Here is a 15,212-nt window from a genome sequence, read left to right on the forward strand (position 1 = left end):
CTTGGTAAATGCATTGAGGGGTGTAGTTTACAAAATGGGGTCACTTCTGGGGGGTTTCCACTGTTTTGGGCCCACAGGTGCCCAGAAACCAATCCAGCAACATCTGCACTCCAAATGGCGGTCCTTCCCTTCTGAGCCCTGCCGTTTGTCCAAACAGCAGTTTATGACCACATATGGGGTATTGCCGTACTCGGGAGAAATAGCTTTACAAATGTTGGGTTCTTTTTTTCCTTTATTTGTTGAGAAAATGAAAAAATTTGCGCTAAAGCTACGTCTTATTGAAGAAAAAGGACTGTTTTTATTTTCACTGCCTAATTCTAATAAATTCTATGAAACATCTGTGGGGTCAAAATGCTCACTACACCCCTAGATGCATTCTTCAAGAGGTGTAGTTTCCTAAATGGAGTCCCTTTTTGGGCGTTTTCATTGTTTTGTCCCCTCAGGGGCTTTGCAAATGTGACCTGGCCTCCGCAAATCATTCCTGCTAAATGTGATCTCAAAAAGTCAAATAGTGCTCTTTCCCTTCTAAGCCCTGCCGTGTGTCCAAACAGCCGTTTATTACCACATGTGAGGTATTGTTTTACTCGGGAGAAATTGCTTTACAAATTTTGTGGTGCTTTTTCTCCTTTAGTCCTTCTGGAAATGAGAAAAAATTAGCTAAACCTACATTTTCTTTGAAAAAATGTAGATTATTATTTTCAGGGCCTACTTCCAATAATTTCTGCAAAAAAACTGTGGTGTCAAATCGCTCACTATACCCCTAGATAATTTCCTCAATGGGTGTTGTTTCCAAAATGGGGTCACTTGTGGGGGGTTTCCACTGTTTTGTCCCCTCAGGGGCTTTGTAAATGTAACATGGCCTCCGCAAACCATTCCTGCTAAATTTGAGTTCCAAAAGCCAAATGGCGCTCTTTCCCTTCTCAGCCTCGCCGTGTGTCCAAACAGCCGTTTATTACCACATGTGGGGTACTGTTTTACTCGGGAGAAATTTCTTTACAAATTTTATGGTGATTTTTCTCCTTTAGTCCTTGTGGAAATGAAAAAAAATTAGCTAAACCTACATTTTATTTGAAAAAATGTAGATTTTCATTTTCACAGCCTACTTGCAAAAATTTCTGCAAAAAACCTGTGGGGTCAAAATGCTCACTATACCCCTAGATAATTTCCTCAAGGGGTATAGTTTCCAAAATGGGGTCACTTGTTTGGGGTTTTCACTGTTTTGTCCCCTCAGGGGCTTTGTAAATGTGACATGGCCTCCGCAAACCATTCCTGCTAAATGTGAACTCCAAAAGCCAAATGGCGCTCTTTCCCTTCTCAGCCACGCCGTGTCTCCAAACAACCGTTTATTACCACATGTGAGGTATTGTTTTACTCGGGAGAAATTGCTTTACAAATTTTGCGGTGCTTTTTCTCCTTTAGTCCTTGTGGAAATGAGAAAAAAAATCGCTAAACCTACATTTTCTTTGAAGAAATGTTGATTTTAATTTTCACGGCCTACTTCCAATAATTTCTGTAAAAAACCTGTGCGGTGAAAATGCTCACTACACCCCTAGATAATTTCCTTGAGGTGTCTAGTTTCCCAGATGGGGTCACTTTTGGGGGATTTTGACTGTTTTGGCACCGCAAGAGCCCTTCAAACCTGACATGGTGCCTAAAATATATTCTAACAAAAATAAGGCCCCAAAATCCACTAGGTGCTCCTTTGCTTCTGAGGCCGGTGTTTCAGTCCAGTAGCACGCTACGGCCACATGTGGGATATTTCCTAAAACTGCAAAAACTGGGCAACAAATATTGAGTTGCATTTCTCTGGTAAAACCTTCTGTGTTATAAAAAAAATTGTATTAAAAATGTATTTCTGCAGAAAAATATGAAATTTGTAAATTTCACCTCTACTTTGCTTTAATTCCTGTGAAATGTTTAAAGGGTTAAGACATTTTCTAAATGCTGTTTTGAATACTTTGAGGGGTGAAGTTTTTAAAATGGGGTGACTTTTTTGGGGTTTCTAATATATAAGGCCCTCAAAACCACTTCACAACTGAACTGGCCCCTGTAAAAATAGCCTTTTGAAATTTTCTTGAAAATGTGAGAAATTGCTGCTAAAGTTCTAAGCCTTGTGAGGTCATAGAAAAATAAAAGGATGTTCAAAAAACGATGCCAATCTAAAGTAGACATATGGGGGATGTTAATTAGCAACAATTTTGTGTATTATAACTGCCTGTCTTACAAGCAGATACATTTAAATTGAGAAAAATGCTAATTTTTGCAATTTTTCGCTAAATTTTGGTGTTTTTCACAATTAAATACTGAACATATCGAGCAAATTTTGCCAGTAACATAAAGTCCAATGTGTCACGAGAAAACAATCTCAGAATCGCTTGGATAGGTGAAAGCATTCCGGAGTTATTACCACATAAAGTGACACATGTCAGATTTGAAAAATGAGGCTCTGTCAGGAAGGTCAAAAGTGGCTAAAGAGGGAAGGGGTTAATGGCCATGAAAAACGAATGGCAAATGGCTATTTAAAAACAAACACACTGGAGACACACTGATGCAAAACAGCCATGAAAAACTGACAGTTGATCAGTTTTTAATGGCCATTTTTTTTTCACTATCGTGTGAATGTAGCCGAAGCGTATTTGACATAACATGATGATATGGGGGAATAGATACATTTTAAATAACACAATCCCGTTTCTGATTTGTACTATTCTTTCAGGTATTGTTGAAGAATATCAGTTGCCCTATTATGATATGGTGCCAAGTGACCCATCCTTTGAGGACATGAGAGAAGTTGTGTGCATAAAGTGTTTACGGCCTACTGTGTCAAATAGATGGAACAGTGATGAGGTAAGTGGCTTGTTTCGTTTGTTGTTTTTGAGTGATATTTGTATTGTTTCGTTTAGAACACCAAATATTTACAGATATCATATTATGGCGGTCTCTGTTCATATCTGCGTTGGGGTCCCGTTCTGACGTTCCGTCTGAGCTTTCCGTCAGAACGGGACCCTGAGCAGACACAAACTGACAGATGGAAACCTCTGGTTGATTTCAATGGTGACGGATCCGGTGCCCGTGGGTTTCAGTTTGTCTCTGTTGTGCACCGGACCTGTCGTTTTGCCCGAAGCAATAGCGTAGTCGACTCGTCAGAACGGGACCCCAACGCAGATGTGAACAGAGCCTAAGTGAGAAGTTGGTAAAGTCCTTTATTAAGAGTAAAATGGTGCATCAAATAACTTTCTCCCTAAGGCCCTGTTCACACTGAGTTTTTTTGCAGGCAGAGATTTTGATCTGCCTGCAAGCCATTTGACGCGTTTTTCGCGGTGTTTTTTTCCCACGGCCATTGAGCACCGCGGGCAAAAACGCAGCGAAAAACGCTTTTTCTTCCTCCCATTGATGTCAATAGGAGGTCAGAGACGTAAACGCCGAAAGATAGGGCATGTTGATTCTTTTTGGGAGGAATTTTCCGCAGTTCTTTGGTGCGGTTTCCGCATAAAAAAAAAACTGGACAGGGCCTAAGGCTCACGACTGTAAGGGGTTTTTACTGTCCGTAAATACGGATCTGACGGATACACATCCGTAGCTGTCCGCAATTGCGAAAGCGCCCATAGACTTCTATGGGAGAGTACGTGCCGCAATTGCGAACAACAATAGGGCATGTTCTGTATTTTGTGGATCATTTCTGCGGAAAGGGGTCTGTGGCCAATAGAAATGAACGGGTCCGCAATTTCATCCATAACTTGTTTTTATGGCCAATTTGCACCCATGCAGGACGCATCATAGACTTGAATCTATTGGGGGATCCTGGAAAATGGGCAAAAATACGACATGTCCTGTTCTTCCCAGGCCGTTCACACGGTCCGTAAAAAAAACGGCCGTGTGAATAGCCCTGCATGACATACATTGATTTTAATGCAGCCATGTGACTGCCATTAAAAAAAAACAAAAACGTCCACCACCCGGCCTATTATCCCGGTCATGTGAATAAGGCATTATAATTGCATCTTTCCCCCTGTGTTGTTATGGGTCCACTATAATTGCATGGATCACCATTGAGTGGACGCAAAAAAATATATATATAATTGAAAATCTATTGATCTAATAAACAAGACTGCTACAGTTCATGGAGAGTTAATGTTGTGTGGATAAGTGCAAGAATGCCCCCAGCGCGGTTCATATCTGCAGTAAATGACACATCTATACTATGTATCTCTACCTCACTTTGCTGACCAAGCTTTTTATACATTGTTTTCTATATCTTCAGTGCTTGCGGGCTATTTTGAAGTTAATGGCCGAGTGTTGGGCCCAAAATCCAGCATCCCGTCTCACAGCTCTAAGGATCAAAAAGACACTCGCAAAAATGGTGGAGTCACAAGATGTAAAGATTTGACAGTGGAAATCTCAGGCTCCAGCATTGGGACTCTAAACAGAGGGAGCGAAGTGCAAGAAGAGGCAACTGAAGATTCAGCGGCCTCACGGATCCATTTTGCAGGCTGCTATATAAAGACTTCACTCAGTACTGTGTAGAATATTGTGCCGGGAGCATCTTCTCATCATTGGGAGCCTCTGTGTACGTCACAACAGAATATTATTTTTTTTGTATATTTTATCAAGACTTTTATAATAGACTTCAGAGTTCCAGTTTTACGAGTAATGAGTTGCATGTTCAAGCTATATTGCTTTCTATGAAAGCCGCTACCACCTATTCTTTATTTTCGTTTTTTTTTTTTAAAGATTCGCTTGCGCGCTCTTCTGGAGAAGGAACATGTCAGCTTGGCCTTTTTACAATTTGTACCTAAAGCAAGATTTTCATTTGTGCCACCAACTATTTGCCTTGTTTTTTTTTTATGTATAATGCCAAACCTATTCTTGATATTACACAAGTTTCCTTTCTGCATCATAAATTACCTTACGCTCCGCCAAACCGCAGCTTTCACCTACTACAAATTCCCTCTTGTTAACATTTCAAGAACCTAAACTTTGACAACCACTTTGAGCAGTATTTTGTTCTGGTTGTCCTAGTTGTCACTTTCCTTCACCCACACAATGAGCTGGCTAAAGTTCTTTAAACCGCCCAAAAAAAAATGTAATCTAAATTTAGTAATTGAGTATTTTTTCCTTATGTTCGTCGGCCATTCAGAAGTGTCCTGCTAGTGTTAAAATTGTTCGGTTTACCAAAAGAGATGATGCCAGAGACTAAAATGATGAAAAAATTATTTTGCCAAATTATCGTGTAATAGTAATGTCAACAGAACGTCATACTTGTGGGAATATTCTTTATGTGCGTTCAAAACCTCTGCTTCATATGAACAGCCATTAACAATGCAGATTACTCGGTGTACCTATACTTTCAGAAGTTTTGATCGGTGAGGGTCCGAGCACGGAGACCGCCACTAATCGCTAAAACAAAGCGACAGAGGCACTCGGGTGAGCACTGAGCCGCTTCATTTTTGTTCAGCTTTTTTCAGAAAGTCGAGCTGTTGGTGTTCGGGCCCATAGACTTTCTATTGAGTCCGTACACAGTTACATCGGCTTTCCGAGAAAAGCCGATCAGAAACGAAGCGGCTCGCAATCACCCAAGTTCTTCTGACGCTTTGTTCAGCGATCAGTGGGGGTCTCAGTGCTCAGACACCCGCCGATCAAAACTTCGGACATGTCACTATGACATGTCAGAAGTTTAAGTTTAGTTACCCTTTAATTGGCTCGTATGAGACAAAAAAAAATCTGCTTTATTCCAGAAACGGCGCCGTTGTTGTGCAGGTCTGGCACCGCGTGTCAGTCCTATTTAAGCGAATCTTATACAACCTCTTTAATGATCACATTCGGTGTATACGCCGAGGGTATCTAAACGTAAAACTCTGATAACGCCCATAGAAATGTATACTGCACTGTATACGCTCTCTATGCATGTTAGTGCCAATTCAGTGACATTGAAAGCCACTTTCAAACGGTGATATGGGCATATTTTAACATCCGTGTTATGCTTGCAATGCCCGGACCTCCCGCGGGTTTAATGATTGCCTATGTTGCAGTGTTGGGCTCCATTTGTAGTTGTAGTATTTTCTCATACTTAGAGGTTTTGTTTTTTTTGCCAAAGTATGGATAATAAAAATGAAAAGGTATTAGGCAGTCTAACTATGATCTGTCCCTGCATTTGTTTACACTGCTATGTTATACTGCGGCTCAAAAAGTATTGAGAAAATAAATCTAGTAATCGCATGTAAACAAGTTCTTATTTTGGGAGACTATTCAAGGCTTTTTTGATTTTCAAAAATAGGATCCTGTTTTTTTGAACCGGTTACAGGTAAGTGTTTTATTTCAGTAAGGGCCTGTTCACATCAGTGTTTGCTTTCCGTCGAGGGGTTCTGTTGGAGGTTTCAGTCGACTGCGCTATTGATTCCGTCGAAAAAACGGAAACCAGCCGGAATGGTGATAAACGGAAACCATTAGCAGTGTTTCCGTCACCATTGATATCAATGGGGATGCAAACGGAAGCTGTGGTTTCTGTTTGTCTTTCCATTGCGGGGTTCCACGACGGAAACCTTCGACAGAACCCCGGAACGGAAAGCCAAGGCTGATGTGAACCGGCCCTAACTGACATGGAACCCAGCGTGTTCTAACTGAGGGCTCTGTTTCTGTTCCGTCCTAGCTTGTCAGGGATTTAATCCATAATAAACTTACATATGATTGTATGAATCCATTTTAGTGCCAGGTTTGAAAGTTCATGCAGACTTGGGCTCTATTCACACTGTCGCCATGGGTTTCTTTTTTAAAGGTCCCATTGTGGAAGCATTTTGAAATGGATCACCTCGTAATCCCATTGACTTGTAATAAATCCCGCTAATCTATCCAGTAAAAATGTGTGTGAACAGAACCTTACTCAAAGAAAAGCCAAAAACTGTTGTGAAACTGTACTGTATTTTCTTATTTGATAAAAATATTTTTTCTTTCAGTTGTTAATTGGGTTCTGTAGTTTTTGAAAATGTTTATGTAATGCCGATACCCTGGCTAGTGTAGGAACTGACACTATGTACAGAAAACCCTTATTCATATTAGGGCTTATTGACCCCCTTCTAGTAATTAGATCACTGGGGAACCACAGGCGTCCTGTGAAAAAGTCACGATCACACTGCCATTTCTTTCTATGCTCGGCCTCTATCAACTGATTGTTGGGGGTCTCTGTCCTAGCAGCCCCCACAATCAGCAGCTGCTAGGTGAGGGCTGGAAACTGAAATTGCATTGTCCAAACCAAAACCTCTTTAATGAGCTCTTATGCTTGTAAAATGGCTCATAGAGGTATGTCCTGTCCATTGACGAGATGCATGTAAACCTAAAGGTGCCTCACCAGCAGCTTAATTAAAAACTACACAACCCATTTAATAGGATATAGTCAATTTAAAGTGTAGTTAAACGTTTGACAAACTTCTGACATGTCATAGTGACATGTCAGAAGTTGGTAGTGGTGGGGGTCCGAGCACTGAGACCCTCACCGATCGCTAGAACGAAGCAGCTAAAGCGCTCGCTTGACAGCTCAGCCACTTCATGTCTGTTCGGCTTTTACCAGAAAGCCGATGTATCGGAGTACAGGATCATAGACTTTCTATTGAGTCCGTACACGATACATTTATTTCCGGAAACAGCCGAACAGAAACGAAGCAGCTGAGCGCTCACACGGGCACTTCAGCTTCTTCGTTCTAGCGATTGGTGGGGGGTCTCAGTGCTCGGACCCCCACCAATCCAAACTTCTGACATGTCACTGTGACATGTCAGAAGTTTGTCAAACGTTTAGCTACACTTTAAACCTAAATTTAAAGGGAGTCTGTGATGAGATTTTAGGCTAAGAAACGTCTGACACCGCTGGTTAGTAATAGGGTAAAGAAACCTGAACATACCGGTGATGAAGAACTTCCGGCTTGCATCAAGTTAAAAAATAACTTTTATTTTGCCATGTGCCATGCACACATTAGCTTTGCAGAGCTGCAGCCGCACCCCTCTCAAGGTGATCGGCAATTTTGCTTGTCTTCATAGTCCTAAAAGTAAAGCCGTCAATCAACTGCAGAGGGGAGGGGTTGGATCACTAGATGCCCGACACTCCAACCTAATTTGCATATGAGGTGTGGAACTTTTTTTTTTACCCTAAAATCTTCAGAATTGTTACATTATTATTCCTTTTCCGTATCGCTAACTAGCAGTCTGTCGTTTCTTAGCCTAAAATCTGACAGACTCCCTTTTAAATGGGTTTTCTAAATTATTAAAAAAATTGGCCAAAGTGGGAGGGATGCATTAAAAAAAGAAATAAAGCCGTTATCCACCTCACAGATCCCCGGCGTTCCGGCGCCGCCGCTGCTCTGTTTCTCCCCATAGCTGTTTATTGACATGGCTGCAGCAATAATGTGCCCGTATACCCACGGGAACGCTGCGGCCAATCACTGACCTCAGCAATTCTGTGCCGTATACCCACTGAGAAGAGTGATTGGCTGCAGCGATCATGCGGGTATACAAGCACATCATTGCTGCAGCCATGTCAATAAACAGCGACAGGGAAGAACGGACCGGTGGCGCTGGAACGCCGGTCATCTGAGGTGGGTAATGGCTTTTTTTTATTTTTTATATAAAGCATCCCTCCTACCGTGGCCAATTTTTTTGAATAACTCAGAAAACCCCTTCAAACTAAGTAGACTTTGTGTTATAATCTCCTAGTTGAGTGTAAAGGGCCGATTCTTGTTTGGTAGTCTTGCTTTGGGGCAGAAAATCTCCACAAATTTCAAGTGACCCTTTTCTCCAAACCCTCAATATTTTATTATTTGTTACTTTATTCTCTTCCTGGGGATTAAGGAAATATAGTGAAACCGATGACCACGTGTTTTGTCCTCATGTACGAAGTCTGATCTGAATTGTGTATTATAATCTGTACAGTAAAGTAACACTAGGTATTGTAGCAGGTGTAAATAGTTAAGGACATAACATAAAGCAGTGGCTCTACAATGATGATATATATGCCAGAACTGTAGAATAACCTTTCAAAATGTAACACTAAATGTATTTTGTACAGCATCTGGTTTCAGAGGTGCCTTATATTAAGTTTACCATAAATTGCTTTGTTCTGTACACAGACAATGTCCAATGTATCATTTCTAAGTAAATAAGCTTATTTTAGTAAAACATTGTCTTTTCATTCATTGTTTAAGCGGTTTACCTGAATCTCTCGTTTCTAACGTGTAAATATATGAAATGTATTTACTCATCGATGCCGTAACTTTACATCCCATATTCATCTAGTTAAAATTGGAAAAACAGTCCCCAAAATATCACTTCTTTTTATCATAGACATAGTCCCTTTCGTGCGTATTAACCACTTGGCGCCACAGCATTTTTCAATTTTTTTATCATTTTTTTCAGGCAACGGCTGTATGAAGTTTTTTTTTTTTTTCTTAATCAAGAGTTGCAGTTTTTAATGGTACCAATTAGTTCACCATATAATGTACTGGGAAACTTCAAAGAAAATTCTTTGGGTGGTATAAGAAAAAAAAATAAGCGATTCCACCAAAGTTTTTGGGGTTTCTTTTTTACATCTACAGTTTAAACCATAAATGTCTGATAGATGTGGATTCCACCTCCGGGGCCCGCACCTATCTCTAGAACAGGGTCCCCTAAAACCCTGTTCTACCTCGCTCGGCTTCTGCTGCTTTCGAGCCACTTCCTGATAAGGTGGTTGGGAGTTACGGAAACTGCTGAGCTGCGCTGTTTCCATAACACTCATTTACTACTATGGCAGGGCTTAATAGGAGCACAAAGATAGCCGACCTGGGGACCTTTATTATGCCTCCAGGCTGCCATGACAACCATCGCTACCCTGGTATTGCATCGTGGGAAGGGTGGGATGACTGAGGGGGCTAGATGCAGCGACCGCTATTGACAGCGGCATCTTGGTGGTTATCCCAGCCGTTAGTGAAGTGGCACCCGCTGAGTGCAGACTCTCCTTCCCTGGCCGTGACCTACAGTTATAATTTAGCTGTTTTTGTTCTTTGAAAATTTCACTGGTCTTCACTCTTCTGCATTTGGTTATTACAAACCGGATCGGCCTTTTCAGTGTATGAACTGTGCGGTCACACAGGGCTCCTCTTCTATCACTTCTCACTGGGGCACCTGGAGCTTACACCCCAGATCCATCACTTCATGACTAAAGCTATGGGGTGGCCGCTGCTCAGGATGCAGTTACTTTCCCTAATTTATTGATTGGACATTGTTATTGAGGCAACTATCTGGCAGTGTTATTTAGGTGCCTCATGCCTTATTCAGATGACCGTATTTTAAGTCTGTGTGCTGTCCGTTGAAATAACGGTCAGCACACTGACCCATGCAAACCAATGGGGCTATTCCCACATTCGTGTTTTTTCACGCAGTGTGTCTGCTTCGTCAAACTCACTGCATGTGCTATTTTGTCTGTTTTTTTTGGACCATGTTGCCCATTGAAGTCTATGGGTGCATGAAAAACACGGACGACATCCGTGTTCTACGCATGCTGAGGAAAAAGCGAAAACCAGGAAGTGCTTGCAGGGGAGTTGAAAAACTGGTGCCACACGGAAAGCACGCTGATGCCACAAGGAACTTAAATCCGGTCAGTTTTTTGCATACGCACAACGGACACTCATCTGAAGAAGGGCCTGATGGCAATGTTGTTTGAACACTACCATAAAGGAGCATCAAAGGGGTATAAAGCCTAGGGCTGTGTTCACATGGAATGGGAAGGCTGCAGATTTATTGATGGAAAATCCGCAGTGGGATACAGTAGCGGCAAGTGGATGAGGTTTTAACAAATCTCATCCGCATGCAGCAGGATTTCCACATGAAAATTGACCTGTGGGATGGATTTTTAAATCTGCGCCACGTCGATTGCTGTTGCAGAAAGAGCATGGATTGGTTGTGAAATTTCCCCATTAACTTAAATGGTAAAGTTAAAAATCACCATCAAATCTTAGTGTTGCGGAATTAGTTTTTAAAAATAGTTTAGTCACCTCACCTCTTCAATCCCATGGCGCGTCCCTGGTCCTCCGCTGGTCTCTCTTCACCTGCTTCCAGCGATGTGTCGTCTCGTATGGTGTCACTGCAGCGGACACGTGTCATCGCCTGAGCTGGGTGAACAGACGGGCAGAGGACCAGGGAAGTACCACCACGGGAGTGCCAGGGTATTGGTAAGATGTGTGTGTATATAGGAGCTGATACATCATTTTTAATGTAATTCAGTGTCTTCAGTACTCACCACTGTGTGCCGCACCAAGACCAATTTCTGGTAGTGCAATTACTTTACCATTTCATATGTAAGTGGTCATATTTTCTTTATTTTTGTAATCCTTTCATAAGTTCGATCATCAAAGCACCATCAGGCACATCCACAATAACATGAGTCTTACCTTTTCAGTGTAGGGAATCTATTATAGGGGAGAAATTAGGGACACCATGGGCACTTGGAGAAGTTGCTGAAAGCTGGGCTGTGGGGCGTTAGGGTCAGTTCATATGTTGCGTAAATACCGCAGATTATCCATAAATGAATTTTTTGGGGAAAATCCGCATTATAATACAATGGCAGCAAAGCGGATGAGATAAAACAAATCTCATCCACACGCTGTGTAAATAGTGAGTGGAAGAACCGCTCATAAATTGACCTGCGTTGCAGAGTTTTATCCCGCAGCATGTGAATTGTATTTGCGTAAACACTTCTTATTTGTTGCAGGTTTTCCCCGTTAAATTCAATGGGGAGGTAAAACCCGCAACAAATAGCAGTTGTTGCGTTTATTGCATCGGAATCGCAGCAATTCTGTTGCAAAAATGCAACTTAGAAAAAAACAACCTTATACTTACCCAGAAGTCTGTGTTCTCTCTCCAGGCCGGCCTCCTGGGCTGACGTCTCATCCCATGTGACCGCTAAAACGTCATCCTAAATGCTCAGCAGTTTCCCGCAGCGGACATTCCGGGTGATAAACTGCACCACAGTTTGCTGTGTTTTTTTGCCCTGAATTCCCTGCGGCCACCAGGGCGGGTCCCAGATACCGCGGCCTGGTACCAAATGATCCGCAGCCTGGTGATTGGGGATCACTGCGATAGAGAGCCATATGATGCTGTGCAAATATTTGTGTGCCACCATACAGTCTCCTACATTCGACTCTGCCATTTGTGCAAGGAAATGTACGTGGTAAAGTCTCCTAAATAAGGCCAATGAACTTTGTATATAAAAGGGTCTTATTCTGGATTCACAGCAGAAATTGTGTGGTGTTTAATATAAACTATTGATCTTACAATCTCTGCTTCTGCCATCTTATTAGACTCCTTGGATTTTTTTTAAAATACAATAAGATTTGGTAGAACAAAAGAATGACATGAAATGTAGAAGACTTTCCGGTATGATGTAAGTCTTCTATATTTCACCACTTGGTGGCAGCATTGAGCTATTTTAGAGAAGGTTTAACTCTCTAAAAGGAACACGTTCTACTGATGAGGTGTATGCAACGTATAAATATGTACGTGTATACTGTTCAATATGAAGCGGAAAACGTATTTTTGTATAAAAAAAAATAATTCAAAAATTTAAAGTCCGAGATTTGCAATATTTCAATTACTATTATACCAACAAACTTAGGGGTGTAATACTTAGAATAGTGAATATACTGTATGTAGATTCACACGTGACGGCACGTAAAATTCAATGTCAAACCCTGTTTCAGAGACAAATCTTCAAAGCTCCATGTAACTAGCAAGATAGTGAGAGAAGACAAAATCCCAAGAGTTCCCCATGTTATAAGGTCGGTAGATTAACACCGACAACATTAATGGATCTGGATCTCAGAACAGACCATGTGGATGTGTCTATTTGCTGCCTAAAGATTGTTTTGTAAACAACTATGAATCCAAAATGATCAATTTACCGTTTCAGCTTAGCCACACATACTAGCTGTTTGAATAGATGTTTAAATAAATTTACCTGGCATCCTATAAGAAGGTAAGGGATCATGTCCAGTGGGAAAGGAGATGGGTAATAATTCCTGTATTGTGCTGGAGAGGGTGATTTTAGGTAGTATTCCTTAAGGTGTAGTTAAGGCCCTTTTAATGATCGGGTGAACGAACGGTCATACAAACGCTCATTCTCAATCCGTAACCTGTATAAACAGGGAAGCGATCAGTCCATGCTCATTCGTTGGCTGATCGGATCTATTATACAGCCATAGAAATGGTATTTTGTCAGCAGCACATATCTGTGTAATAGCAGTAACTATCACTCGTCCCCATATTCCCCATCATTGCTCTATTTGAATGAAGCAAATGAGCGCTGCTCAACCAGCAGAATTCTCGATCAGTGCACATTAAAGGTGGTAAAACACGGTCAAATATCTGCCCATGTAAAACCAGCTTTAATTTACCTAATGTGCAGAGAGAAGGGAAAGACTAAGGCTCTGTTCACACAATCGGGTCCGAGTGACAACAAAACATCTGTTTTGCTCAGTTTTCCTCCAGTTCGATTTCCGTTCTGGGCCGTGTTTCAGTTTTAACGGCCGATTTTGACCCGAATTGCATCCGTTTTTTTGCTGTCAATTTAAAAAAACAAAAAAAACGGATGAATTTCATTTGTCAATTTTTTTACACGCTTCCCTCTGTAAGGTAGCGCCACACAGCCCCCCTCTGTAGGTAGCGCCACACAACCCCCCTTTGTAGGTAACGACACACAGCCCCCATATAGGTAGCGCCACACAGCCCCCTTGTAGATGGCCCCCCACCCCTGGAAGATAGCGCTACTGTAGATCCCTGTAGGAGCGGAATCCCTCTGGCTCGGAATCTCTGCTTCAGTAGTTGCCCCTGATGTCACTGTCCATATATGGAAATAGGAGGGAAAAAAACGGAATGCTTGCACTGGCGCAGCCTAATAGTAGTCCCTCTGTCTCCGGATCTAATGGACAAGGATAGGTAATGTTAAAATCCAAAATAATTAAACTAATTATTCCTCCTATTTCCATTATCAATCTAGACCGAGCAGGTCCAGTCCGGAGCCCAGGCTACAACCATCATCCGTCCGTTACCCCTCTGGGTACATTGGAATAGGCTGCTTTGGATGTTGTGTTCCCAGTCTAATTGACCAACTTTTTTGCTTTTTGGTTTCTTTTATTACTGTGCGCTGTCTTTTTTCTTTTGCACCCCTCACTGTCCGTATTTCACCGTCAGACGGCCGAGTATCCATGTCGTGTGAATGAGGCTTTGTGATTACTTTTTATCTAGAAGGGAGTTGTCCAGTGGGGAAGCCAGATTATAGCTGTAGATGGGATTTAGTTACCATGCGCCTTTTACATGGACCAATATGGCCCGATCATTGAGACAGCTTGTAGATTGGTGCTCGTTTCCTCCTTTCCGAAGGAGCAATGATTGGTCATGTATGGAGATGTGCTGCCGAGAACGATAATATGTATTGCTGCATAAAAGATGCGATCAGCCAAAGAACTAGCGTTTCACCGTTCACAGGCTGAACAGAAGTCACAACAATGTGGTACTCTCCTTAGCAGTAGAAACAAACCCAACGTTAACTGCAAGAGTTCGTACATGACGACAGAAGGTATAAACCTCGTTGCCGCTCCCTCTTCCCCAGCAGTAAGTAGGATGACCCCCTATACACACACTTAAAGAGGAGCTGTCACCTCTCCGGACATGTTTATTTCAGTAAATACTTGTGTGCCCCATGAAATTCTGGAACATCTTTTCTTAGAACTCTGCGTTGTGCCAGTCCTCTGTTATTCTTCCTAGAAATGTATAAATAAATTAACTGGGTGTTGCCATTCCTTGTCAAAGAGGCGTATCCCTACTGTCTCACTCAGCTTTGATTGGACATTGTCAGTCTTTGTAGGGACACCCCCCCCCCCCAACTGGTAACACCCAGTTGTTCACTTATTCATAAATGTCTAGGAGTGATAACAGGAACGGTGCAATGTAGAGTTCTAAGAAAAGATGCTCCAGAATTGTTATTTAATGGAGAATACAATTATTTACTAATGCAGACATGTCAGGAGAGGTGACACGTCCTCTTTAACTGCTCCTGCAATGCAACCTTCATAGACAGTGAGCTACATATGAGCCGCTTATTACGGTCTATTGCATGTAGCTTTTTGCTTGGGCATCAGTTTCTACTATCAGAGATCCAACAGTTGCAATGTGCTCTCTCTGCCCGGAAGGAGCCAGCT

General features: G+C 41.9%; 1 protein-coding gene across 2 annotated transcripts in view; it reads left to right on the top strand.

Moving 5' to 3' along the window:
- The window catches only part of BMPR1A (bone morphogenetic protein receptor type 1A), a 108,353-nt gene extending 99,847 nt beyond the window's left edge, over positions 1-8,506 (top strand). For both annotated transcript variants that reach the window (XM_075841716.1, XM_075841717.1), the window contains 2 exons: positions 2,717-2,847; positions 4,262-8,506. In XM_075841716.1, the coding sequence (XP_075697831.1) occupies positions 2,717-2,847; positions 4,262-4,387 (257 nt within the window). In that variant the 3' untranslated portion in view covers positions 4,388-8,506. The remainder of the gene's footprint in view (positions 1-2,716; positions 2,848-4,261) is intronic.
- The last annotated feature ends 6,706 nt before the right edge of the window (positions 8,507-15,212 follow it).

The sequence above is a fragment of the Rhinoderma darwinii genome, chromosome 11 (assembly GCF_050947455.1).
Source record: "Rhinoderma darwinii isolate aRhiDar2 chromosome 11, aRhiDar2.hap1, whole genome shotgun sequence".
NCBI lineage: Eukaryota > Metazoa > Chordata > Amphibia > Anura > Rhinodermatidae > Rhinoderma > Rhinoderma darwinii.